The sequence below is a fragment of the Tympanuchus pallidicinctus genome, unplaced genomic scaffold (assembly GCF_026119805.1).
Source record: "Tympanuchus pallidicinctus isolate F22 unplaced genomic scaffold, pur_lepc_1.0 scaffold23, whole genome shotgun sequence".
Lineage (NCBI taxonomy): Eukaryota > Metazoa > Chordata > Aves > Galliformes > Phasianidae > Tympanuchus > Tympanuchus pallidicinctus.
In genome coordinates, this window is record NW_026294740.1 from 3,541,664 (window position 1) to 3,566,679 (window position 25,016).

General features: G+C 46.3%; 1 protein-coding gene and 1 long non-coding RNA gene across 2 annotated transcripts in view; both read right to left on the minus strand.

Annotated features, from left to right (window-relative positions):
• LOC128082974 (uncharacterized) overlaps window positions 1-25,016 on the minus strand; it is a 201,361-nt gene that overhangs the window by 65,479 nt on the left and 110,866 nt on the right. The window lies entirely within an intron of this gene.
• Window positions 17,216-21,579, minus strand: LOC128082967 (urotensin-2 receptor-like). Its single transcript, XM_052687721.1, has 2 exons — window positions 21,366-21,579; window positions 17,216-18,928 (listed from the first exon to the last, which is right to left on the minus strand). Exon 2 carries the CDS (start codon window positions 18,782-18,784, stop codon window positions 17,636-17,638), a length of 1,149 nt encoding a protein of 382 aa, XP_052543681.1. The 5' UTR covers window positions 18,785-18,928; window positions 21,366-21,579; the 3' UTR covers window positions 17,216-17,635.

The window sequence follows — 25,016 nt, forward strand, 5'->3', positions numbered from 1 at the left end:
GGGTGGAGAATCTGCTCAACCATGCATTCTCTACTGAAAAGGTCTGGGGAAAGGTTCAGAGCTGCAGCCATTCTGAGCATCTTTCTGTTGTGGAAGTGGAGAGATTTGGCTCTACAGAGGAGCTCAGGTCTGCCCACAGCTTATTACAAGATTTAAATTTCCATGCAAATGTTATGGGGCAGGTTATGGAGCTGGTTTCAGTATTCTGGGCTTTGTTTCAACAGGGATCAGTAAAGGTTAATTCTAGCAGCATCCTGGGAGTGGTAGCTGATGTTTTTTGGAGTGACCATAGACCAGATTAGACTGAAATGTCTAAATGAGGGTCCCTGTATGTGCCAGGTAGTTCTAGTTAATGTGCCTTGATTTTCTGGAAGATGCTCACCAATTTAGTGGTATTCATCAACAAACTGGCTATTGACTGTATCTGGCACAATTGCTTATAGTTTTATTTATTGTTTTTAAGCTTTAAACACCAGAACCTTCGAATTGAATGACCTCCTGTGTGATCTGTCCTAGAAATTTCACAAGTTCTTCTGTTCCTTCCTATCATTGTTATTGATCTGTATGTAAATCAATGCAATTATTTATACAGAAGTGGTGAAACTGCTACTGCAGTTTTCTTCAAAAAGCTGTGAGCAGTATCCTGTGGTCTTCTGGTCAAACACAAACTCTCTAGCTGAAATCCGTGTTTTGTTATATCGTTTGAGTCCTTTTTAGCGAGTCACAAACTCCAGCTCAGATGGTGGTAATTATTATCTGATATGTACCCTGAGTAGAACATAATTATACTTGTCACTAAGTGGCACTGTGTAAATTACTCTTTAATTCCTATGCATCAAAGCAGCAGCTACCCAGTCATTTTCCTGCTAGGACAGAATTCCAGTATCAGCTTCATCACTGTGATGTCTGCTGTCACCCGATCCCTCATTTCTTCCCTTTGGTGCTGAAGGTGTCATTTTCTGTGAAGGAACCTTTTTAGCATATTTGACATTTTTCCTGTAAAGCCTCTCTTGGCCTTTAATATGTTGGTAGAAAGTTGAATGTAAAAAAACGTAGGGAGTGATGTAGAAGATATGGCCTTCCAGGACTGCTGACAAGGTAATCACTGCACATCATTTGGGGCCAAAACCTCTTTTCTGCTGGGTGTGCTCATAGAAGAGGGGCCACTAGCAAGGCTGACATGTAGTTGGGCGATGCTTTTTGGCTTTAGAATGGAGTAGATAGCTGCATTTGAATACTACTGAAGTGAATGAATGCATTTTAGCCTTCTTAACCCTAGATGAATTCAGGGTGATGGGATGGGGGGAAGGAATGCTATCTCTAGGAGTCTTTGTGTCTCTCTGCAAAACTCTTTATCTTCTGTGGCAACATCTGGAGGCCAGGCCTTGGTCCAGGCTGCTTCATCTGGCTGTGTTCCCACACACTGGCCCAGTTTGAGGCAGACTGACCTGCATCTTGCTCATTCCTATGGTCAAGCTCATGGTCTGCTCTGCCTTTCCACAGCAGCTCAGAATGTTTCTCACCTCCAATCAGCCCATCTGCTTTCCGCCTCAATACTGATGGATTGAGAAATGAGCTCAAGAGGCTCATATATGGTGTTGGGTTAAAATTCAGCTATAAAGTGGGAATTTGATGGGAGTGTATGTTACAGCAGAACTGCAGGAGGACTCAGTCTGATCCGAGAAGAGCTCTGTCTGTCTTGCAACGCAGAGTGCCTGGTCCTGCTTGGTTCTGTGCATGGTTGCTGTAGTGAAGTGCTTGCTTTATTTGTACTTCTCCCCCTTTCTGTTGCTGACACCAGATACCCTTTGGCAAATGGATTGCAAGGAAAAGCCAGGGCAAGCAGCCAGCCTGCCCTGTTCTACATTCCAGGGCTGTAATTTCTAAAGCAGCTTATGCCATCAAGTGTGGACAAATTGTTCAGAATAACAGAAGGAACATTTCCAGTTAGAGAAACCATACCAGTGTGCTGATGTGAAGCCTTTCCAGTCTCCTTCCTGCAGTCGGAGCAAAGGTTCCCATCCCATGCTGCCTTGGCTGGGTGTGGGCATTACCTTCAAATTGTTCTTAATTCCATGTGTGCAATCTTAGAGGCTTGGAATTTTATTAATATGTGTGTACATATGCATATATATAAGTACACGTGTACATATATATGTGTGTATGTCTATGTATGCATATATATCTCTTAAATAAATATGGCATTTTCCAACAGGGCATATCAAGAGTCAGAGCTTTTTAAAAAATCATTGTACACTTAGGAGAAAACTTTGGGAGCTTGTGGCACAAGGTTGCATGATGGTCTGTGATAATCCTGATAGGGTGAGAGGTCTGCTTTTAAAAGTCCTTCATTTACACCTCCACGGATTCATTCTTTCTGCCCTGTGTGTGTGCTCAGTAACATAGGTGGACTTTGGCATCTGTTTTTCATATATTTGACTGAAATCTCAGTAGGGGTGCTGACTGTATGATAAATGTAATTTTATGCAGTGCTGGGGGTATTCGTGGCCATGCCTGGGACTCTTGCCATTTACAACTGTAGACATTTGCTCCAGACACCCTGCTCCTAAACGAGACCTCAACACACTGCATTTAATACATTCAAGCCATGAAAATCATAGCAGACTAACCACATAACTGTGCACTGTTAATGAGAAGCCTTGGCAGACTTGTTGCCTACTATAATGAGGTTCATGGTTGTGGGTTGCCAGCTCCATGCTTTTCCTGCATTCCTGGGTGGTTGGCTGTAGGGAGACTCTTGCTGCAGTGTTCATCTCCATCAAGAGCCTGGTTGCTTTATTCTCACCCAACCAAACACTGATTTCCTAATTTACCTCGTGGGTGTGATCATCCAGCCTTCATCCAAGGAGGAAATCATGTTTTGCTTCCCTCAAATCCCCTCTGCTGAGGGATCCAGGAGAACAATGAGCATCCTGGCACTGTAAGAGACACTAATCTCTATAATTACATGAAGCAGTTTTCTCAAAGTGCCCAATGAAAAATTTCTCACTGCCACCCATGAGCTCCCCAAAACCAGAGCCTTTCACAGACAGCCATGCTTCCCTTTCTCACTGCTCCCGGTGACTTACTAACAAGTTGATGCTTAGAAGCACAGTGTTCTGAAGCTTACAGCTGGCAGAGCCCATCCGTGAGCTGTGCTGGAATTTGGCTGCCTGCTTGCATGACTTTGATTTTCTGCGAGGTAAATTTTGTTTTCCCCAAAAGCACTCTGACATTTCCCTTCCGTGCAGGCTTTCTAAATTAGACACGGATGCAAGGCGTGTAATTACTGTGTGATGTCTGCCACTGAGACTGGGAACCTTTTTTTTTTTTTTTTTTTTTGGTAAATATTTGTCAAATTAAATGTTGCGTTGACTTCTGCTGGTTTTTGTGATCCTCTTTGTGGTCAAATCCCCGAATACTTGAGCTAATGCATTTGCTGGCAGGAATGCCTTTGGGAAGAGCTGAAGTGAGAGATCACTTGCAGGAAGGAAACATGTCAATATATCTTTGAAGATTTTCATGAGAAATTAAGGACTGAAGAGTGCTTCATCCAATCTGGGACCAATAGCACTGCCATCTAATGCTGGTGTCCAGTCCAAACAGAGTGACAAAATCAGGGTACATACTGAATCTTCACAACAATGAGGCTCTTTAGTTGAGGTGTGCTATGAGGAAGTCACAGAATTGCAGAGGTTGGAAGGGACCTCAAGAGATTAAGTTCCAACCCTGCTGCTGAAGCAGGTTCCCTACAATAGGTTGCACAGGTTACCTGTTGTAAATAGATAATACCTACTTGAAATGAACCCACTGAGGGAATTGTCTGCTTCACTATGATGTGGCTACAGCCACTCACTCTTCCATTGCTGATGGTAGTTGTATTACACCACTTTTGTTCTCATATACCTCTTCTGTTTGCAAAAAAAGCCATGTCCTTAGATGGAGAATTGGATTTGGGATCCAGTTAATAGCATCACTATGGATGATTTCTCAGTCTGACTTATGGTAAATGAGAGCTGTTGCCATTGCCTGAATTCTTTGAGCCTGTCCCTCCTGATGTGCCATTAATACATCATTTGCCCAGAGCATGAAGGTGACTGCTGTCTCCATGGTGGTGGCAGTGAACTGTTCCATGTCTGTCCTTTCCTCATCCCCATACTCATTAATTGAGGGGAAAGAAGTGTTATGGGTGGAGCAAGTGCACTGTGCCAATAGTCTAATGAGTTTGTTGGCTTTTGTTTCATAGTGCCTGTTTTACAGAATGTTTTACGGAAACATAGAATGGCCAGGGTTGGAAGAGGCCTCAAGGATCATGAATCTCCAACCCGTGCAACATACAGGGCCACCAACCTCCCCATTTAATACCAGACCAGGCTGCCCAGGGCCCCATCCAACCTGGTCTTGAACACCTCCAGGGACTCAGCATCCACAAGTACTTGTGTACTTAAGATTACTTGGAAAAAGTACTCTGTTCTTTATTAAGTGCTTGATAAAGGAATATAGTTGCCTCTGAATAGATGGTAAATTGGCATGTGCATGTACTTCTGCTACTTGTACTGAAAAGTGGCGTGAGGTTCTTATGATAGCTGCAGTATCAGAAGCACTGGCTCAGCTGTGTTTCACAGAAGCATCTTTCTTCCACTCATCAGACACTTCAGGCTGTATCTGTTGTTGTCTCAACTCTTATCTGCAGTCGTTAACATTATGCAGTGTTTGCTTTTTAAGTCGAGTATGAACACAGAGTGAGGTGAAGAGGGAATTAGTTTGGGATGGCTGATGTCTGGGTTTGGCTGGGGTGGACACAGAATATGGGTCCCTGTCATCCTGCCAAAGGCTTCTGCAGGATACCCTCATTCATGGTTTTTGTCTCAGCCAGAGGCTTTTCCTCTGTTCTCCTTCAGATCACAATGGCAGCAATTTCCCTGTTTCCAACCCATGGCACCAGACCAGGACATGAGTGGTACTGGTGGGAAGCCTGACAGGAGGAGTGTGCCTGCAGAACTGCTGTGCCAGCTTGCATGCAGTGCATATGCTTTGTACAGAGCCCTTTGTTCTGCTGCTATGGGCTTAATTTGTTATCGTAACAATGGGGAAGTTGAGTTGAGGAGGTTTCGAATGAGATCTACTTCTCTACCTAGACTCATTTAAAGTCTCTTTACTGCCACGATGCTTTAATTTAAGCTGGAGGACTTCTGTTGTAGCCCTGGGACTTTCAGGCTGCAGCGAAGACAGTCCCTTGTGGCTTTCATTTGCTGCTATGACAGCTTTCATTACTTTCCCATACTATTCCCCAGTGCTGCATTGCAGCTGATCAGTGCTGGGCTCTGGAGGAGTCCCTGTCCCTCTGGATAGGGGCTGGGTGGACAGAAGCAATGGGAGGAAATGGCTTTCTCCAGCCTGGAGGCAGAAGACTCCTTTCTGAACCTGAGCGATCAGCTTCAAAGTTATTTCTGTGGTTTAAAATTCATGACATGTTGTGCTCTTCTTTTTCAAGCGTGAAGATGCTGGATTTCTCAGACATACACCAAAGTAGCCTGGACAGGGTTGGTTTTTTTTTCTGTTCTAAAGTTTGATTTTACTTTTAAAGATATATGAAACAACAAATGTATTATGCACTCTCTCTCTCTCTATATATATAAAATTACAGTACTGGAGAGCAGTGACAGTGTGAACAGAGGTGTAGATGTGGAGAGACATCTCAGACCACCGGAAGAGATGGTGCTGAGAAGAAGCAACTGGGAGCTCATCTGAACTGCTCCTGCTTTGTTGCTCCAACTCAGATATTCTTCTGAACATTTGCCAGTAGTCAACTGGGACTGGATTCAAATGCTCCCCTCAACTTCAAATGCTCCCCTCAACTTCCAGGAAGCTGGAGAGCCTCGATCTCTTCCACAAGCAGACTGTCCTCTCTGCTTCCAGTTTGACACTTATTAGAGGGCTTCCTATGCAGAAAAAAAGAGAATGGCTCAATAGCAAACCATGTTAGGGAACTGATTTTTTTAAAAAAATATCATTTAAAGCATTTGGAAAGAGAGGATTTTTGAATGTGAAGTCTGTCAGGCAAATAATTAGCAATGATTAGCAGTAAATGATTTGATTCTCTTACTGCTGAGTGGTGCAGAAGCAGGATGTGATTCACAGAATCACAGAATTGTTTGCCTGCTGTCAGCTCTCACCTGCAGAGAGTAACATGGATGGCAGGCCAGCACAGCAGTGGAACAACAGGAGCAGCAGGACTCTTGCTGATAGCACAGGATGCTTTCTTCCAGCATCCCTGGTCTCACCTGATGCTGAAAATTCATGTGTTCCCCTGGAGGTGATGGAGCTTGCTAACATAGCTCTGCTGCTGGAGGAAGACCTGCAGCATGCGGTCCTGCTGCCATCAGAAGGGCTCCCGGTGGCTCCTGTCACTGGGCTGGGGCTGGGAAATGGCACTGGAGATGGGAGCAGGGCACAGTCCGATCCTGATTGTCCACAGGGAACCTGTCTCCAGCCCTGCAATGTGTCTGCAGGTCTTCTGAGCCTCTGCAGGGAGACAGGACTGTCACACTTGGTGCTATCCCCCGGAGTCCTGCCCCTCAATTCAGCTCACCTCACATGGATTGAGATTTTTATTGAGATTTTCAGTCTTGAGAGCCATCAATAAGGAAGACCTTTACATTGCTGTAATGCCAGTGGACTCTGAAGTCTAGGATGCTTGATTCCACCCCCTCTGTGCAGCTTGAGGAGAAGGGACAGAGAGAGATGCAAAACACAGTTTGTTCTACTTGAGCACATAGAGACCAGAATTCCAGAGTGTGCATCGTGCCTGAGTGCTTTAGATGGCTGCTGCTTCTGGAAGTAAATGATACCAAGCCACTAAATTCTTTCAAATCTCTCTTCAATCTGATCTCAGTGCTGGCACTAGGATGTCTGTGTTTTGTTTCTCCCACTGCTGTCTGCTTTTTCACTCTGCTTTTTGCAGCACAGAAGCCACTACTGTTGCTGTTGATCGGATTAAAAGAAAATGCAGTCCCACTGGAGACTTATGGTCATTCAGGGGAAAACAAAATAGAAAAAAAGAGAGAACAAAAACCTGGAACAAATTGGAGAGCTCCTGGGAGATTAGAGCACAGGTCCAAGAGCCCTCTGCAAAGTGGGTGCTGGGTTTCCCCCACCCTCGGTGCTGCCCCAGCCCTCTCCTTGTGCTCTGCATGGATCTCATTCCTTGCTCTGTCTCAGGTGGAAAGTAACCAAGGATGCTGACTTTATAAGGAGGAAAAGAGTCAATTTGAGAGAAACTTTGATCTACCAAACTCTTCTGAAAAGGCCTGAGGTAAATGCCAAGGTAACATTTCCATAAAACTTGACATTCCAGGATGACTCCTAGTTAAAAAATTAGTGCCGATGATACTCCATTCCTCCAGGGAAGGATTCAGATTCCTTTATTGCCTGATTGATATCATCTTCCTTTCTGCACATCTGCTTACTTAATCTGTTCTCATTGTAGTAGCACCACAAGCCAAAGCATTTCTGTCTCTAGATGCCAAGCCTTGCAGTGGTCATTTGTTCCTCCTCAGGCATCAGGAGGAACAGGACCTGGATGCTTTCCTCGTCCCACAGTCCTGGGGTCAGGTTGTCCCTGCTGGCAGCAAGGACTTCACCTCCTGCATCTCTAGCCCAGTGCTGCTGCTGGCTGTGTGGGCTCAATGCAGCAGCTTAAAGCCATTTCTGAGATGTGGCTCACTGGGGACAGTTTTGAAGGTCGCTCTTCATGTATACACAGCATAAGGAAATATTTCTTTCTTTCATGGACTTTGCTGAAATAGCCTTGGTGTTATTTCGTAGGCTGTAAAATTAGAGGTTGATCCGCAGCAATATCTGTATTGCTAGAATGTATGTCTCTAACTCTGGATGGGCTTCCACATCTTAAGCATGGCTAGATCTTTTTGTTAGACTCTCAAAGCCATCTTATGCCATTAAATATGATGATTTGATGGGAAGAGTAAGGCACCAGGAATTAGGGAAATAACTGAATGTGTGTGAGACTGCAAAGCCAGCAGTACTTGGAGGATGTACTAAGCATTTCTGCTTGAACTCTAGCCCTGGGGAGCAGGAGGATGAAGGAGGTGGGTGTATAATTGGACAGACAGCTTTCCTTGTTTTCAGACTGCTTGGAGGGGAAATGAGAATCTTCATAGAAATGCATGCTATGAAATAAAGCACACATGGCTGTGCTCCCATGCAAGCAGAGCAAGCACCCCATCAGACCTGCCAGCTGGTAATGTGCCATTACTTAAGGAGCTTCAGATACAACATCATTATCTAATAATTGATATAAAAGTGCTTATTTTAAGTCTTTCCCACCCATGTACATCTGCTATTTCTCTGTAATAGCTTCTTTAATTGCTGATGTGCTGAATGCCATGGGGATATCACAGAAATCACCAGTATTTGAGGGGGGAAATAAAGGACCTTCTCCCTCCCCGTGTTGTCTCCTGCTTTCCCTGTCTCACATTTTGCATAGGTAGGCAGCATTCATTCTGCAGGAATGAGCAGGGCTCTGGGAGATGCACCCGTGTGCTGCAGAACATAGGCAAGGAGTGGAGGCAGCAGGAAGGCTCAGTCCTACGGGGGTTAATCCAAAGCCTATTGAGATCAGTGGGATGCTTGGCACCATCTATGGTGGCCTTTAAATTGGTCCCATATTTATTATACTTCAAATAACAGTGATTTACTGTAGTTTCTGGTGCATTGAGCTACGGAGCTATATCAAGCTCTTCTATTGTGGCTGGGTACAATTTCCTGTAGAAAAACCACACACCGTACAGTGTCAATTATACTGATTTTTCTGTTGCTGTCAGGTACTTACTAATGGTATTCAGGCTCTGCTAGTTACAGAGGATGCATGCTGTTCTTGCTAGAATGGACTTCAGAACAAGCCAAGTTTTCTGTGTTATCTCCAAACTTAGGAATCAAATGGAAGGATCTGGCATGATGCTGTGACTGCACTGTGCCAGCGTTCTCCTTCAGGTCTACCCCCTACAGAAGGGCAAGTCCATCCCAGGATAGAGAACAGACAAGCCCTATAACATGGATTTTAAGAAGGCTGGATTAGAGCCTCACCCTTGTGTTAATGGACCAAATTTCTGGTCCGTGTTGGATCTGGGCAATATTCACATCTGTTTGCATGTTCCTGCAATGACAGCTATAGTAAAGGGCTTGTAAATGATGCTTTCTCCACTCTTTCACACGCAGACCCTTGCCTTTGTTCCCTGCTTGCTCTGTGCAATGTGTTAAGCTGGGTTTGCCAGTTATTATGGCACATTGGATATGTTGCTCCTGTTGAGTTTTTTTCACTGTAACAGATGCAGAAATCATAGAAATTCACTGTAGTTCAATTTAGCTTTCTGTGACAGGAATGGTGAAGGACAAATTGTTCCTCCCTGTGGGGGTTTTAGGTGCTGTTGTTTCAAAGCTCATCTATTCCCCTGGCTTTGCTGAGCTGGTTTGGCACCTTGCAGCAGGAGACGCTTCAAGGCAGTGGGAGTGATGGTAAGCAGCTGTGATACAGATCTCTGTAGCTGTGAAAGTCTTAAAAAATTCCTTTATGAAGAGCTCCTGGTTCTCTCTCTGTGACCCCTTACACCAAGCCTACATTTGATTTTGCCAGGATGGAAATTTGACTCTGTTATCTTTGCTGCTGATCCACTAGGAATGTTAAACAAAGCTGCCTGGGGCAGGCTGGAAGGAATGCTGTCCTTTGCTCATTCTCCTGGCCAAGTGCACGCACTGAACTCCACGTACTGCCTCTGTCATGCAAAGAAGAATGATGCAGTAGCTCTTCCAAATGCTTTTGTGTTGATACAGCCATGTGCACGTGCTCTCTGACGTGCACCCCTACATGGTTATTCTGCTACATGTAGACAGTTTTCAGTTCCCCCATCTGTAGGCAGTGTGAGACCCTTCCACCCTATGCCACGCAGCCCCCAGGGGAGCTGCACATTCATAAAGACCTCCAAAAATAAATAAATGGAGACAGAGATGCTCCACAAAAGTGCCGCCTCTGGTGATGCCAGAACAATCCTGTTCTGCATCCCACGCCAAAACTCGGCCTAAAGAAACATCTGCCATTTAACTCAGCTTGGGTGTGTTTTTCTTTCCTTAAAAAAGTGCCCTTACAAACATCCCTTCAGCCCTGGGGAGACGTCCAAGGATAACTCAGCGTTGTCCTGCCTCTGTGCTGAGCAGTGCTCACATTTCAGCTTGGCTCCCAGGGGAAGGTTTCTCCTTAAGCTCACCCTTCCTGCAGCAGGGAAACGCTGAATCTCTCTGTGCTGCAGCTGCTTTGCACTATGCCAAGCTTTGGCAGATCTCTCAAGTCTCCCTGTTTGGACTCCAATGTAAGTTATTCTCTCTCCCAACTGGTCTGGCAGATCCTCTCTCTTCTTAACTCAGGAAGAAAGAAGGCATAGAATGGTGTGTTAGTTTATGCTAAAAAGAAGGTCCAAAGAGCAAAGAGTATTCCGTAAACTGTGCTGTCGTTTCTCGTGTTAGCCTCAAGAGACTTCAGTAAGGAAAGCAAATACTATGGTCCTTGTTCAAGGCCCAGACATGGGATGGGAGCTCATCTACTTGCAGGACAGGCAGAGGGACACCCCAGCACTGTTAGAGCTGGGCGGTTTGAGATGCATTCCCTTCTGGAGGAGTTTGCTAACTCTGAGGAGAGATATCCACAGCCATTTTCCATCCCTGGCTGGCAAAATCTGCAACCCAAAGCTGAAGAAGCCCTTTGCTCTCACCCCTCTGTCTCACAGTAGTGCAGGGAGGTTTGCTGTGGTCTGATGTTTCTAAAGTTTGCTGAACTGTGGCATGTCTGGATCCTTGCGGGCTTGTATGGAGAAACTCTACATAAGGCAGTTTCTCAGCGTTTCAAAGCTGATCTTCAGGTGAAGCTTGTAGGCTTGGACTGGCTATGGGTGGTAGAGCAGTGCTGGGTAGTGCAGTGGCTGCTTCATGCTCCTGAAGCTGAGAATTCAACTCGTGTCTCTTAAGAGAAACATCCACGTTTAACTAACTCTTAGGTCATCTAGCATTAGCCTGCTTTCTTTAGCTGAGATATGCAGTGATAGCTAATCCAGTTGGGCAAGGTTTTCACTTGGTACTGATGGATTTGCCTGACCAGACAGAGAAGCCCTGAATATCCCAATGCAGCTCTTCCACAGCATCAGCAGATTTTCAGAGGTATTTGTTCTTTCCACAGCAGGGCAGAAATGTAGCCTTATTACTGGTTGGAAGGAAAAAGAAAGGACATTTGGTGCAATGACTTCAGAGGCATCTGTGTGATGCTATCTCTGGCAAGATCTCTGCTGCCGCAGGGCCATCTCCTGCCACTTTCTTGCTCAAGAGCAAGATGCTGTGTATCATCTCCATGTGAACCTGACCCCACAACACCAGCTCTGTGCAGGATTAAAGCCCTGTAGCTACCGTCTCTCTGTAGTAAGCACTTTTATTCTTAACCATAGCAGCAGAAATCCATTGCTTGTATCACAGCTGCTTTTGAAGACATTGGTCATCTTTGTGACCTCACTCTGCTGAGCATCTACATGTGCTTTGTAAATGGTACACAGTGCCCTGGGGACTTTTTACCTTAAATATGTAAGACAGAGGAAAGTTGAGGGGAAGGAAGGGCAGCTCAGAGATAAGAGCCTTAAACACAGAAATACAGAGCAGCTAGTCTGATTTTGCATGAAAATTCGGTGTTGGAGCCAGCTCAGCAAAGATTCATTGAAGTTCAGCCAGGTGTCTTCAGTAAAACCCTATTGCTCCCTTCTCTTCTGTAGAATGTCCTGCTGTGGGGAAGGTAGAGGAACCACCTCCTGCCTCTAGGAATGGTGTGGAAATATAGGCTGAGCATTTCCTTTTCACTACCAAGGCTTGGAGGAGCTTTTCCCCCCCCAAGAAAAATATCTAAAGCAGGCATCTGTGTTTCTCAGAACATCCAAGGTAATTCTTAGGCACTCCAAACCCATGCATCAAGGCCTAGGGATTTTTCTTCTTAAATAAGTATTATAATGGGCTTGTGTTCCAGGTAGTATAGGAGAAAGGAAACTTTTAGGTCTGTGGTTGTTGAGCACATCATGCATTTGTTAGATTTTTCATCTTAGCTTTACCTTGCATAGCAGCTACACAGATGGGTTGGGCTTAGCAAGCCTCCCTGGGTGAGGGTAACCGGAAAAAGCAACAGCACTGGAGTCAGCCTGAACACTGAATGTCCAAAATCCTGTGGCTGATCCTGCAGTGCGGTGCCTTCATGCTTTTGTTTTGTCTTAGAGGTTGCTTAATATCTAACTCAATCCATTTATGGCGTAAATGGAAGCTCCCTCCTTGCTATGGTGCAGAAGTGTGGCAGTATTAGGGGCTTTCTGTCGCAGGCTGGCACAGACAGCTCTTTTTCAGACATATGTTTCAAAGGAAGGAAGAATTTTTAGACAGCAGACAGTGATTCAAGTCTTAGCTTCTTATAAAGATGTTTTCTTCTTTAATTAGCTGAACTAAATTGTAATCAGCCTGCCAACTAGCACTGATTAATGAGGGATTGCTAAATGGGAAACTGCTTTTTATTGTTTTTGATCCGTCAAAAAAAGCTGGGGACGCAGCAATGTCTCAGCAAAGCCAGATGGTCAAAGCTGATGTACTGAAAACTGGCCATGGAGAAGGCTGGGAGCACAGGGAGGTTCAGCACAGGGTGCTGAGAGGAGGAAGAGTAGCATTTTCAGATGCTTCAAGGACAGAAACGCTTTGGAAATTCCATCTTATGATGTATTTTGCATTGTCTGTAGTGTGACCCCCAGAGAGTTCTCCCCAGTGGGCAGCTGGGGCAGCTCCTTGCCCCTGCCCTGGTTGTCCTCAGTGCTGAGGTGTGTCCATCCCTCCTTCTGGAAACAAAATCCAAATTTCCCTCCAAAGATATCACACAGTACCAGTGACTCACTGACTCGCATCACTATTTTGGGTGCAGCAATTCTGTTTGTGTAATGCTAGCGGTTAATGAATTAATGGTGTTATACTCTCTTTTGAGCAATAAACCATAAACTAAACAAGTAATCAGGAGGAGGTTGGCTGCGTGTGTTTCCCTTAGCATTTCAAATAAATGCAAACACAGGAAAAGCTGGAGCCATGCTGCTGCTGCTGCCCACGTGTGCTCAGATTTGTGCAGTGGAGTCAATAATTGAAAGCAATCAGAATTCCTTGCAAAAGGCAACCTTGGCTGGTTTGGTTCCCAAAGCACGTAGCTGCCTGCTGCCACTCTCCTGCAAGATGACAGCAGGCTGGGAGGAAGTGCTGATCTGCACGAGAGTAGGAAGGCTGGATAGCTGGGCTGAGGCCAATGGGGTAAGCATCAACAAGACCAAATGCTGGGTCCTGCATTTTGATCACAACAGCTGCAGGCATCGCTGCAGTCTTGGGGCAGAGTGGTTGGAAAGCTGCATGGAGGAAAAGGATCTGGGAGTGTTGGTTGATGCTTATCTGACCATGAACCTGCTGTGTGCCCAGGTGGCCAAGAAGGCCAACGGAACCTGGCTTGTACCAGCAATAGTGCAGCCAGCAGAGCAGGAGGTGATCATGGCTCTGTATGGGCACTGGTGAGGCTGCACCTTGAACACTGTTCTGCTTTGGGCACCTCTATTATTGAAGCAGCTGCTTTCACTGATTTTGTATATATTTGCTGTTACAGCATTATTTTGTCATCCTTATAGACAGCTTTAAGCTAGTTATGGCAGCTACTTGTCATGTAATTAAATCTAATGACAGTTAAAATGTTGAATGCTGGAGCGTTTTGCTCCTTGAAACCAAATTTGTGATATTTGCACTTTCTCCTGTGGCAAAAGCGTGAGCTCTACTGGCAGACAGATGGCTTTCCAGATGATAAACATTTGGGAAGACTGGATTTAGAAGCGAGCCTTCAGCTTGCATATAAATCTCTCTGAGTTCTTTGACTGCTGGGCTCCCTGATCTCTAACAGTGCTTATGGTGATGGGGAATTTGTTCCTGGGAAAGTTGAATAAAGCCAAGCACTTAGCTTAATCTTAACATGGTTATTGCATCCACTGCATGAGCCAATTGCTGCATCCTGGGGGCAAAGCTGCATGGGGAATTCAGCTGGTGAGTGTCACCCACTGGGTGATGTGTTGTCCTGCAGCATTTTGGGCTCCTTGAAGCACAGGCTGCAGGAAGTGAAGCCGTTTTGGTGACAGCATGTGACAGCCTGATGTGCTGCAGTACCATGAGGAGTGATAAATGAAGGGAAATGTCTGTTTTAAGAGAGAAGTAGCTGGGATGGAGTAAAGAATTTTTGCTCTTGATGTCTTTTAGCTCAGTTGTTGTTTGCTTCTTGCATTGCTACTGAACACATAACTGCTGCCTATTCCAGCTCCAGCATCTTCCTGAGCAATAAAAGTTAGGAAAGGGTCTATCAGTGGGCATAAAAATATCACTTTCCTCATATGAGTTTCTTTCTTAATATCAGCAATGGATTTATCTGCTGCTTCCCATCCATGCAACCATGTCTGATTTTTTTCTGCAACGTTTGCCTCTCAGTTTTCCTGCACTGGGAAGCCTGGAATCAGCACCAAATCTGCTCATTTCTCCTTCTCCCAATTTGCTGTGTCTCTCCTTTTGGATCCTGCTTTCAGATATACATCTCTATTATTGCAGAGCAATTTGTTGTCTGCTGTTGTGCTCTCGCCTCAATTATTTTGATTCCACCACATTTTTAATACGCCTAAATCAGTACCGTTGAGTGCAAATTAGGAGCACTGGGATGCAAACCGTGTTTGGATGGATGGACGAGTGGCACTGAGCATGGCTGCCCATGGGATTTGTGTAAGAATACAGTGGTTTGGACAAAACAAAGAGGAGGTGTTTCAACATTAAACGTAAGCAATCAGGGGAGTGAAAACCTCAACCTGAAGTGAGAAATTGTGCTGCTTTGCCTCCTAAAGGCTGAAAGGAGACAATTCAGTATGCACACGTCATCCCTTTCTGGCGAAGGCAGCGCCCAGCTGAGAGCTGCTCTGGGCCCAGCTGCAGCTCCTGCCTGTTTCAGCCACCAGACTGGGTACCAACCTTTCACAGCACTGCAGGCACCGCCCTATGGGTGCGATGCTATGGTTTGCTCACAGCTGGATTTTCCTGCAGTCTCGAGGCGGTTCTAAATGCATCCTAGCTTAAACAGACCAAAAAAAAAAAAGAAAAAGAATTTTGACCTTTGGTGGCTGCGGTTCAGCTGGTGGGCACGGAGTAGTGCTCTTGGGGTTTGGAGGTGGGAGACATCAGGATGTCAGGTTGCACCCAGTGAAGAAGCAGAGAGCAGGCAGGGTGCGGGTGCACACGCATCGTTTCAAATTGCTATGGGTATATAAAGATGAGGTGAAGATCAGCTCTTGGTGCTGCGATTGGTAATAGTCTTCTGCAAGGAGAAATAATTATTTTATGGCTGTCATTAACCAAGCAATTTATCTGCCTCATGGAGAAAGCAATTCCTCCTTCAGACTTCACTTATTGCACGCGTTCGACCTCTTATACTCAGAGATCTTTTGGTTTTAGGGACAAGACTGTTTGGTGCCTGGGTGATGCTGGTGCATCACATTAGCGGGGGATGCAGAGCCTGCTTGTGAATTGTCGGAGCATTGCCTTTACCTGCAAACTTGGAATGCTATTCCTTATTGTTGCCTGCACTGAGTGGTGATGGATGTGAGTGTTTGAAGGAGGAACAGAATAAAATGAAAAGAACAGCCTGGGGTGGAAATTGAAAGGCTTGAATGAAACATCTCATCTTTCAAAGGGGAGCCAGTGTCAATGGGAACATCACCTGCAATCATTCCCTGACTTGTGGGTGTCTTCCTTTCTCTTTCTTTTGTGGTGCTGGTTTGGCAAGCCAGCCCCAGCTGAGGGCACAACTCAGGGCTTGAATGAGCACTGGGGATGGGATGGGTGTCCTGGGGTGAGGCTGTGTCCCAGGGCACAGCAGGACCTCCAATGGGACTCTGCTCCTGCTGCTTTTAGGGTGTTGGCTGAGATATGGAGCAATGGCAGACTTGTTTCAAATGTTTCCTTTCGGATGCTTTGGTTATGGTGGGCTTGGAGAAGTCAGTCAGAGCAGTCCTGCTGGGGGCAAAGGGTTGGCTGATTGACTCTGGTGACAGATCTGTTCCTGCAGCTTTTGGTAACTGCTCTGCATCACCATTATGGGTGTGTAATGCTGAGTGAGCTGAAACATCCTCTGTTTCTCACTCTTTGATTTTAGAAAAGATGCACTCTGCTTTCTAGTACTCAACTCATGGGAGCTTTCCCTAAACTTAAGTTAAAGACTAAATTCAGTTCCTGTATAAGAAAAAGCAGTTTGTTGCACACTGGAGGATGGCACTGCGGTTCTGAATTTGCTCCTGAGCATTAATCTGCATCTAATCCCATAGTTTGGTTAGAGTTGTGCATTGCATAGCTTTGTCCTTGCTAATAAGGTAATGACTAATGTGGGAGAGTAGTGCTGTGTGGGTGCTGGCAGCACCAAACATCACAGAGGGAACATCTGTACTAATGATGTTTTGTCACCACTGAAAGTTAAAGTGTTCTTGGTGTAGGCAGGGCTGCATTCACATCTTATAGCAGTAAATCAAAGCCATCTTCTGTGAACAGAGCAAGTGATCTTGGCAATAGGGAACTTGCACTTTTATAACCGAGGTTATGAGAGACTTCTGTTAGCACAGCTCTGCCCACTACAGATCACATCCCCCACCTCTCCCTCTGTCCTTCCTCTTCAGACCCAGTGACAGAGCTCTGGTCCCTCAGTATTGAAGTTTGTTAGTGGGTGCCCTGAGAAGAACAAAAGCTGAGGCTCCTGATCCTTGGGGAGGAGAAAAAGGCAGATATACTGGGAAAGAAAGACTTTGTCTGGGGTGGATGATGCTCCTTCCATGGGTGCTTGTGTTTGGGGTCAGTGTGTTAGGGATGCTGAGTGTCCCCTGACTTTCACTGTCATGGGAAGCTTGTCTTGCTAACAATGTGCTGCTGCTGTGCTACAGCCGTGAGTGGAGGAGTGAGCCCAGTGCATGTGTGAGAGAGCAAAATAAACATGAATGTGACCAAAACCAGGACAAACAGCCCTGGACATTCCTCATCCAAACTGTCCAGTTCCATGCCGATTCAAACTGGATTGCATGTCACAAGTGTCAGCTGCTTTGTCTTTATTTCATCACTTTCAGCTCTCATACAAGTACCAATCTAGCATCACTGCTTTAAAAAGAACAAATGACAGCCATTCACGAGATAACATAATTCTAAACTCTGTGAGACAGCTGATACTATTAAAAAACTCGGCCCTATAACAGGTTTTCATTACTGATGGCTACTTGAGGAGACACACACTATAAAATATAAAGATGGAAAGCGAAAGACCGTTTAGAGATATTCAGCTGAGTGTTGCTAGCATCAAATCAGCAGCAGGCACTGGAGGAAATGAAAACAGAATATGGCACAGCCTCTGAACTAAATGTGTGCACATCATGGAGCTGCTGAGACTGCCTTTACAACGCACACTTTAAATCACAGCAACATTGAAATCAATATCGATCGTTCGTGGAGATGCTTTTTACCTTCAGGCACTGCTGTTTCCCAAAGGAGCGTGAGCAAGTACGTACGTCTCTGTGCAGTGCTGACTGCTTGTGGACATGGATCTTCCTGAAATCCTCTGAAATCGATTCCTCCTTTGGAAGTACCCACTGCTGCTGCTGAGGGTTCGCTGTCTGTTCTTCAGGTACTCCCGGTAGTTTTTGGTGAGCAGGGTGTAGAGGAAGGGGTTGATACAGCTGTTGCTGTAGGTCAGGCAGGTTGTCAGATAATTAATGTTCTTCATCACCTTGGGGGATAACGTGAAGGATTCATAATACTGGAAGAGGAGCTGCCATATCCAGAAAGGCAAGAAGCAAGCCCAGAACACCAGCACTATGGTGAAGATCAAATAGAGCACCTTTTGATTCGGCAGCCGCTTGGTCTGCTTGAAGGATGCTGTTTGTGACACCCAGTAAATCTTTGCTAATCGGATGTAGAGGTAACCGATGATCACCCCTGGGCCCACGATGCTGGTACCAAAAAGGATGGTGAGATAGACTTTGTAGGACAGCTTGCTCCAGGTGGGAAGGCAGATGCTTTTGTTGTCCCTTTGCACCAGCTGGATCATGATGAGCATCGGGAGGGTGAGCAGCAGTGACACCAGCCAGATGACAACAGCGATGGCCTTTCGGTAGCTCTTGGACCTCTTCACTGTGTCCAGGGGCTTCAGCACAGCAAAGTAGCGTTCCGTGCTCATGACTGTGAGAGTGAAGATGCTGGCGTGCATAGTGAGAAAGTCCAGGCTGAACAGGATGCGACAGCCAACGTCCCCAAAGTACCACTTCTGGATGAAGTAAGTCCCAACAATAAAAGGGATGGTGAGAAGGTAGAGCAGGTCTGCCAGCGCGAGGTTAATGATGTAAATGTACATGGAGGCAGACGACCTCAAGTAATGGCACATCACCAGCAAGGTGTAGACATTGCCTGTCACCCCAATCACGCACATCAGGGACAGGATCGTCCCAATGGTGCAGATGGCAATCATGTCCTCCATGGAACCAGCAGCTGGTGCACCTTCCCCAGTGGCATTGACAGAGGCATTGGGTCTGATTCGGAATAGGCTGCTCTCATTCGTGTCTGTCACCATGTAGGGGGTTGCAGAGAAGTGGCTCTCCAGCTCGTCAGTCAGGGACATCCTCCTGGCCTTGTGATGCCTGAGGGTCTGTTCATGCCACGGGTTTTTGAGAAGCTCTTCTTTCTGTCTTTAGAAATGCGACCGAAGGAAGATGGCGAACCATTTTTTAGCGAGGTCTCCTGTAAGGAAGGTCTGCATTCTCCACTAGAAGAAAGACATCAGAAATCAGCAAATTAGAAATCTGCCAGAGCAACACAGGCTGTCATTCAGAAGTTACCTGTCACTGAGCCTTTACTGTCTGCATGTACTAAAAGTTTTCTGCACTGAGGCCACTCCTGCAAGGCCCATGCCATTGTTACAAGAACACAGCTTTGAGGAATGCCATTTTGCAGTGTGCTTGGAAAGGAGAAAAAGAGATTGTGTGGACCTTTGGAAACCATTTGTTGCAATCCTTAAAGTTGGTTTGGGGCTGGGGAAAAAACCATCCCTGCGTTCATAGTGACAACTTATCACTCATCAACACAATTGCTGATAAGCTCTTTGCTAAGCTCTGAGCACGAAGGAGTCCAAGCTCCAAAAAAGGGAAGGCAAACTTTGTATTTACCATTTGCAGCTAGATTGTTGTCTATTTCATACAGTGAACTCAAAGTCTAGTATTTCTGCAGTGCTTTCACAGAACAGCTTTTCTTGAATGAGGAGCTTCTGCTCTGTTGTGACCTGCAGTTTCAAATTGTTAAGTGATGGAGAAGAAAAGCATTTTCCATCTGCAGTGCAAGTTGTGGGTTGCACTGTTTTACGTGTGTAACTACAGTTCTTTTCACATGCTCTGTAAGTATGAGCCCACAGATGTCTGTGTGCCCATGCATAGTGCCCTGTTTTGGACAGTCCAGTTTGTGGATGGGCCTGAACAGCCCCATGCAGTGCAGTGAGAGACTGCTGCCGGAAGGCAGACACTCTTTGCATGTGGGAGCATTTGGCTAGCTTAAGCCCAGTACTGTTCAAATCTTGACTGTGCTGCTTTGAGTTTGTATTGGCTCTGGGCGTAGGCAAAGGGAGATCAAAGCTGCTTGAGAAAAGCACCGGAATTACCTGAAATGGCAGGATTTTACGGCATATGAGAAGTCTGCATCGACCTAAAGGTCACTGCACACAGAAACATTTGTGCTACGAATTTTACACAGATCAGATTTGCATTTTTTTTTTCCAAACAAATGGACAGAGGAGCTGTTGGACTGCCTTGTCCTTGCAGGGCTCTGCAGGCAAAGCCATCCCTCTGCCTGCTCCCTGGGGCAGGCTGGGGTTGTTTTATCAGGGGAATTTGCAAACTTCTCCAGCTGTTCCAAGTGAGTTTGGTGTCCCTTTGCCTCCACATCCACTCCAACTCCTTTGCTCTTCATCCTGCTTGCTCCTTGGAGGCATGGGCCCTCCTGCAGCTGCCCATGGTTCATAGACATCCCCCACCAGTGACCACAGTAACACTTGAGGATGGGCAGTGTTCATCCTCTTCGTGTCTTATATGATTTTCTCCTCATCCCATTACTAGTCAATGGCTACTGTGGAGATGTCATGAAATAAGTCTACAGAAAAGAGGACGGTCCAGCACAGAGAGATTTCTTCTTGCTTAACAGTTGGGAGAGGGGTGCAAAAAAGGAAAAACAGCAGTACGTAGAGCCTGTCTCCTGTTCACATGCCTTGGGTGCAGATAAGAGGAAGGGAAGAGAAGAAGCACGGTCAGGCAGTGCTCAGTTATCCTCTGGAAAGCTGCTTTTCTGAGGTAGTCTCTGTCAGTTTCACCAACATCCCAGCCTTCTGAGACCCAGCAAACCCCAGTCCTTCACACTGCTGTGCCATTCCCTCCTGCTTGGCTTCAGGTGTATGCAGCCAGCCAGTCCATGCACCAGCTGCCCCCTCATTGTCTGCTTCATCAGTGCTCATGCACAATCTGTGCTGGCAGCAAAAGAAGGAGGCACAGATGCTAGGGAGCTCTGCCACACGGTCACCAGCATGCTTGGTTGGAAGTGAAGGGCTCTGCATGGGATGCTCCAGCTGAACCCAACACCAGTCACCCGCAGCTCTTGGATGCGGTTGGATTCATTTTAGCTTGTTTTCAGGTGCACGTTTCCATGACCTAAGCACTGGCCTCTTGCAGCTGCCTTACTTTGTGTTCTGGGCACTTGTAGCAGGTTTGTGCTCTTCTGCATAGGTCTCTGATGTGCCAGCTCCTGCTGGGGAGAGCTCCCGCACCGTGCCTGCTCGCTCTGCTCATCCTCTGAGCCTGCATTTCACTTCATTCATAAAATCACTACAGCACTAATTCAGTTCAGACACTCCAGCTGGCTGCAGGCAGAGCCCACAGCTAGGCAAATCCTCACTCCTACAGGAGGAAAATTAAGCAAATTGGGGAAACCTTGCATCGCTTTAAAGTCACTGCCATTGCTGCACTCGTACGTGCATGCATACACTTGCACACATGCAGACACACACAATAAAGAGCTCATTATCCCAAGCAGCCATTCAAAGCACCTTACGGTCTAAGCAATTTTCTCAGCCATTCCTGCATTTTCTTCTATGTTATCAGCACACAGAGGCACCATGCACGTTCCAGTAGCTACACAGATAAAGGAATTCCTCCTGCTCAAACCTTGCTTTTAAATCCGGCAGATGAAATTTCCTACAAGAAACAAAGCAAAAGCGTATCTAGTAGTCTTAAAGCTGAAACTTAAAAAGAACATTAAAAAAAATAAAATAGAAAGAAGAGAGAGAATCCTTCTTCATGGGAAGACAGCAACAGATCCCCGTGCTCTGTCGCATCTGGAAAGGCAGTGGCAGGAAGGGAGCGTGCTGCCTCTCCAAGTATGTTTGAAATCTGTGCGCTCTTAATACTCTCATTCTCCTCCCTTCACTCACGCCTGCTATTTCTGTTACTTGGTGACGTTAGGCATAGCGTGGCTTTGACTGCAGCCAGCAGGGCCTTTTTAAAGCAGCAGCATTTGGATAGCTGGGGCTTGCTGAGATTTCTCCCCCCACATGGGGGATGCGAGGTGTCGGTGCTGTTTGTTGCAAGGCTGGGGACACGAGGAGCTGCTCCGCTCCTCCTCACCTTGCACAGAAGGACACAAGCATCTGACCCTGCATGAGCAAAGCCGGTGTGCCTGTGCAGAGCAGCTGGGCTGGGGAGGGTTAAAATCCTGCAGGAGGGTCGGCTGCCCACAGAAACAGCCGAGCTCCTCTGTTCAGAGATCAATTCCAAAACGAAGCCAAAGTTTATTTGGGTTGGACTGTGTATTCACAAATGAATCCACGCGGTGGTATCACGCACAACAGCGCCTGAGACATGTCAGGCTGGCAAGAACAAATGTTGTCCAGGTGGTTTAAGGCTCCTTGCCTTTCTCCAGCAGTCCTCAAGGAAGGTGAAGATTGAGCAAGATCAACCAAACACCTCAAAAACTGCAGTGCAAGGAAGGGGCTGGAGTTGTGGAATGCTGAAGCTAAGCTGGGGATTATTTTGCTAGCAGCTGAGTATCAGGTTGGCTGCCTGCATGCCACAGGATTGCTCTTCCTCCTGGTTCCCTGATTTAGCCCCGTGAATCGCAGTGAACTGCTTTCTGTATGGGACATGAGGAGCTGCCACCTCTCCCAGGACGGTTGCTGCTGGATGTGGCTGTGGGACGTGCCCACTGTGCCCATTGTGCATTGGAAACTGAGCCATTTCTTCCTCTGACTCTCTCTGGTACCTGTGCGCCTTTTACACTTTCCAGTCTGGGTGCTCTCGGTGCATCTCATGTCCAAGTTCTTGGCTTCTTGTAGCATGAATCTGATCTGGGAGAGTGCCCACGTGACAGTGGTGGCATCTGGGAAGGGTGTTGAGCCTCTCTGAAATCCAGGCCTTTACACCTCGTGAGTACTTGGGTTTGGAGCAAATCTTTGTGGGGAGACTTGAGTTTGCAGTGAAAATAGATTTCACACTAGAGACTCTTACGAGGGCTGTCTGAGCCCTAAATCCTCACCCGAAACAGCCCAATATAAGGGAGTTTTGCTCTGAAGGTTTGCTCTAACTTTGTACTTAGTTACTCTCTCCTAGAAAATCTCTGGTGTAAAGATAATTCATGAGGCATTCCTCTGTCATCAGGGTGCCTGTTGGGTGATTATTGACCAGGCAGAAGAGAGGGGAATGCAATGGGGAAAGCTTCTGGCCAAGCCATCTTTCCCCTGGATCTGTTATTTCCAACCTGGAGGTTCTTCTTGGTGTTCAAATCTTTGCTAAAACATCACAGTGGTGTACTGGTTTATCAGAAACATCAGTGCCCCCAGGGCTGCCATTAGAGCAACCAGAGCTCCCCAGTGCTGGAAAGCATCTGAGTGCTGTTGGAGTCATCAGAGGAGGTGCCTGGAGAGCAGTTTGAGAGCGACGTGCTGGTGTCAGGTTCACAGCCCTGGCTCAGAGGGCTGTTTGTGATCAGAGTTTTGCTTCTCCTCTTCCTCTTCTTTTTCTCATTTGTAAAACAGAGATCGTTGTGTCCTCTCATCTTCCGGTGCATTGAGTTTCAGGGTTTTTCACATTTGTGAGATGTTTTTAGAGCTATAGGCAGGAGTCCCAGCCAGTGGGATTGGTAACACAGCAAGGAACTGCAGAGCAAATATCAGACAGAGGTAGCAGCTCTCTGAGATATGGACCAGGTCTGTTTAACCATTCAGACAGCATCCTCTGCCACAGGGCTCAAGTTCTGCATAGGGCCTTTGAAAATGACTACAGTGGTAGTAGTCATCATTATTCTAATAATAACAAGGAAAAAATTATCCATTTTCATCTTCAACATAAAAGCTTATGTCAGTGATGTCTGAATTTGATTCTGTTTTGTTACTGGTTCAAATCTGACCGAACTGGACTTGCATCTCTTGTAATCATAGAATTACAGAATGGTTTCAATTGGAAGGGACCCTAAAGCCCACCTGATCTCATCTCCTGCCCTAAGCAGGGACACCCACAGCTCCATCAGTGCTCACAGCCCATCCCCTGACCTTGGCTGTCTGCAGGGATGGGGCACCACCGCCTCTCTGGGCAACCTGTGCCATTGCCTCACTGCCCGTGGTGTAAAAAATGTCTTCCTTATATTCAGTTTTAATCCCCCCCTTTTTACTTTCAAACCATTTCCCCTTGTCCTGTCACAACAGACCTTGCTAAAGAGTCTGTCCCTTTCTTTCTTATAGCCCCTTCTTGCTGCATTTAAATCCCTCTGCATCTAAATCCCACTCTTACAGGCTGGGACACATGTAAATGTGATGTTCACATTCCCGGCTGAACTCCAAACAGCTTTTTTTCAGTCTTCCTGTCTGTGCCCACCAGTGAAAGAGCCACTCAAAATTAGCCAACGCATTTGAGTTCTTTCAGTGTCTCATTTGAGACTTCACTGGTCTCCTTTATTCCTGGTTTTCATTGTTGTTTTTGTTTTTTTGCAACGTGAAACTTCAGTTGTACTTTCAGAGTCAGTATTGCTTTGCTCTTGGCAGCTCTGCATGAAAGTGAGACTCCGGGGGCTGCAATCACTGTTTTTTTTGCACTCATCCAGGATCCCTTACACAGACGTGTTCAGAGCTGCATTGCTCAGGGAGAGCATTCACCTCTAAGCTCCATCAGCCCAGGACCCCTTTGCTACTGGGTGTCTCTTTAAGATCTCACAGATCACCTATGTTCTCACACAGCAGTTACAGCTTTAGGACTACTGTGAGGTCTGAAGCTTGCTGTGGGGTGCTGCAAGCTGCCCTCTGCCCACAGGGGAGCATTACGGGGTACACCAGGCTGCAGTGCTCCCCAGGACAACATGGCCATGGGCTGCTCCCCACAGTGTGGGTTTTCCCTCAAGCCTCAGGTCCCTGTGTTTGAGGAAGCTGTGTGTGATGGGGACTTGGTAATGTCTGGATATAAAACCTTCTGCCAGCAGTGGGGCAAAGTAGAGATGTGGTGTTTTGCATGTAATGCTTGCCCCATGTGGTGATGCATGGCACAGCTGCACAGGGAGGTGGTGGAGTCACAATCAGTGGAGGTGTTCAAGAAAAGGGTGGATGTTGCATTGAGTGACGTGGCTTAGTGGTATGGTGGTGATGGGTTGATGGCTGGACTTGATGATCTTTTTGGTCTTTTCAACCTTAATGATTCAACGATTCACAAATGTCTGATGTACTTGTTTATGATAATAATACCAAGAGTCCTTGTATAAAAGGAAACAAGAACCTATTTGCAATATATTTAACCTTGTCAATCTGCTTTGCCAAGTATGTTTGCCCATCATTGTAT

Excerpts from the sequence above, each read along its gene's own strand:
- LOC128082967 (XM_052687721.1), bottom strand. The coding sequence starts at position 18,784 with ATGTCCCTGACTGACGAGCTGGAGAGCCACTTCTCTGCAACCCCCTAC.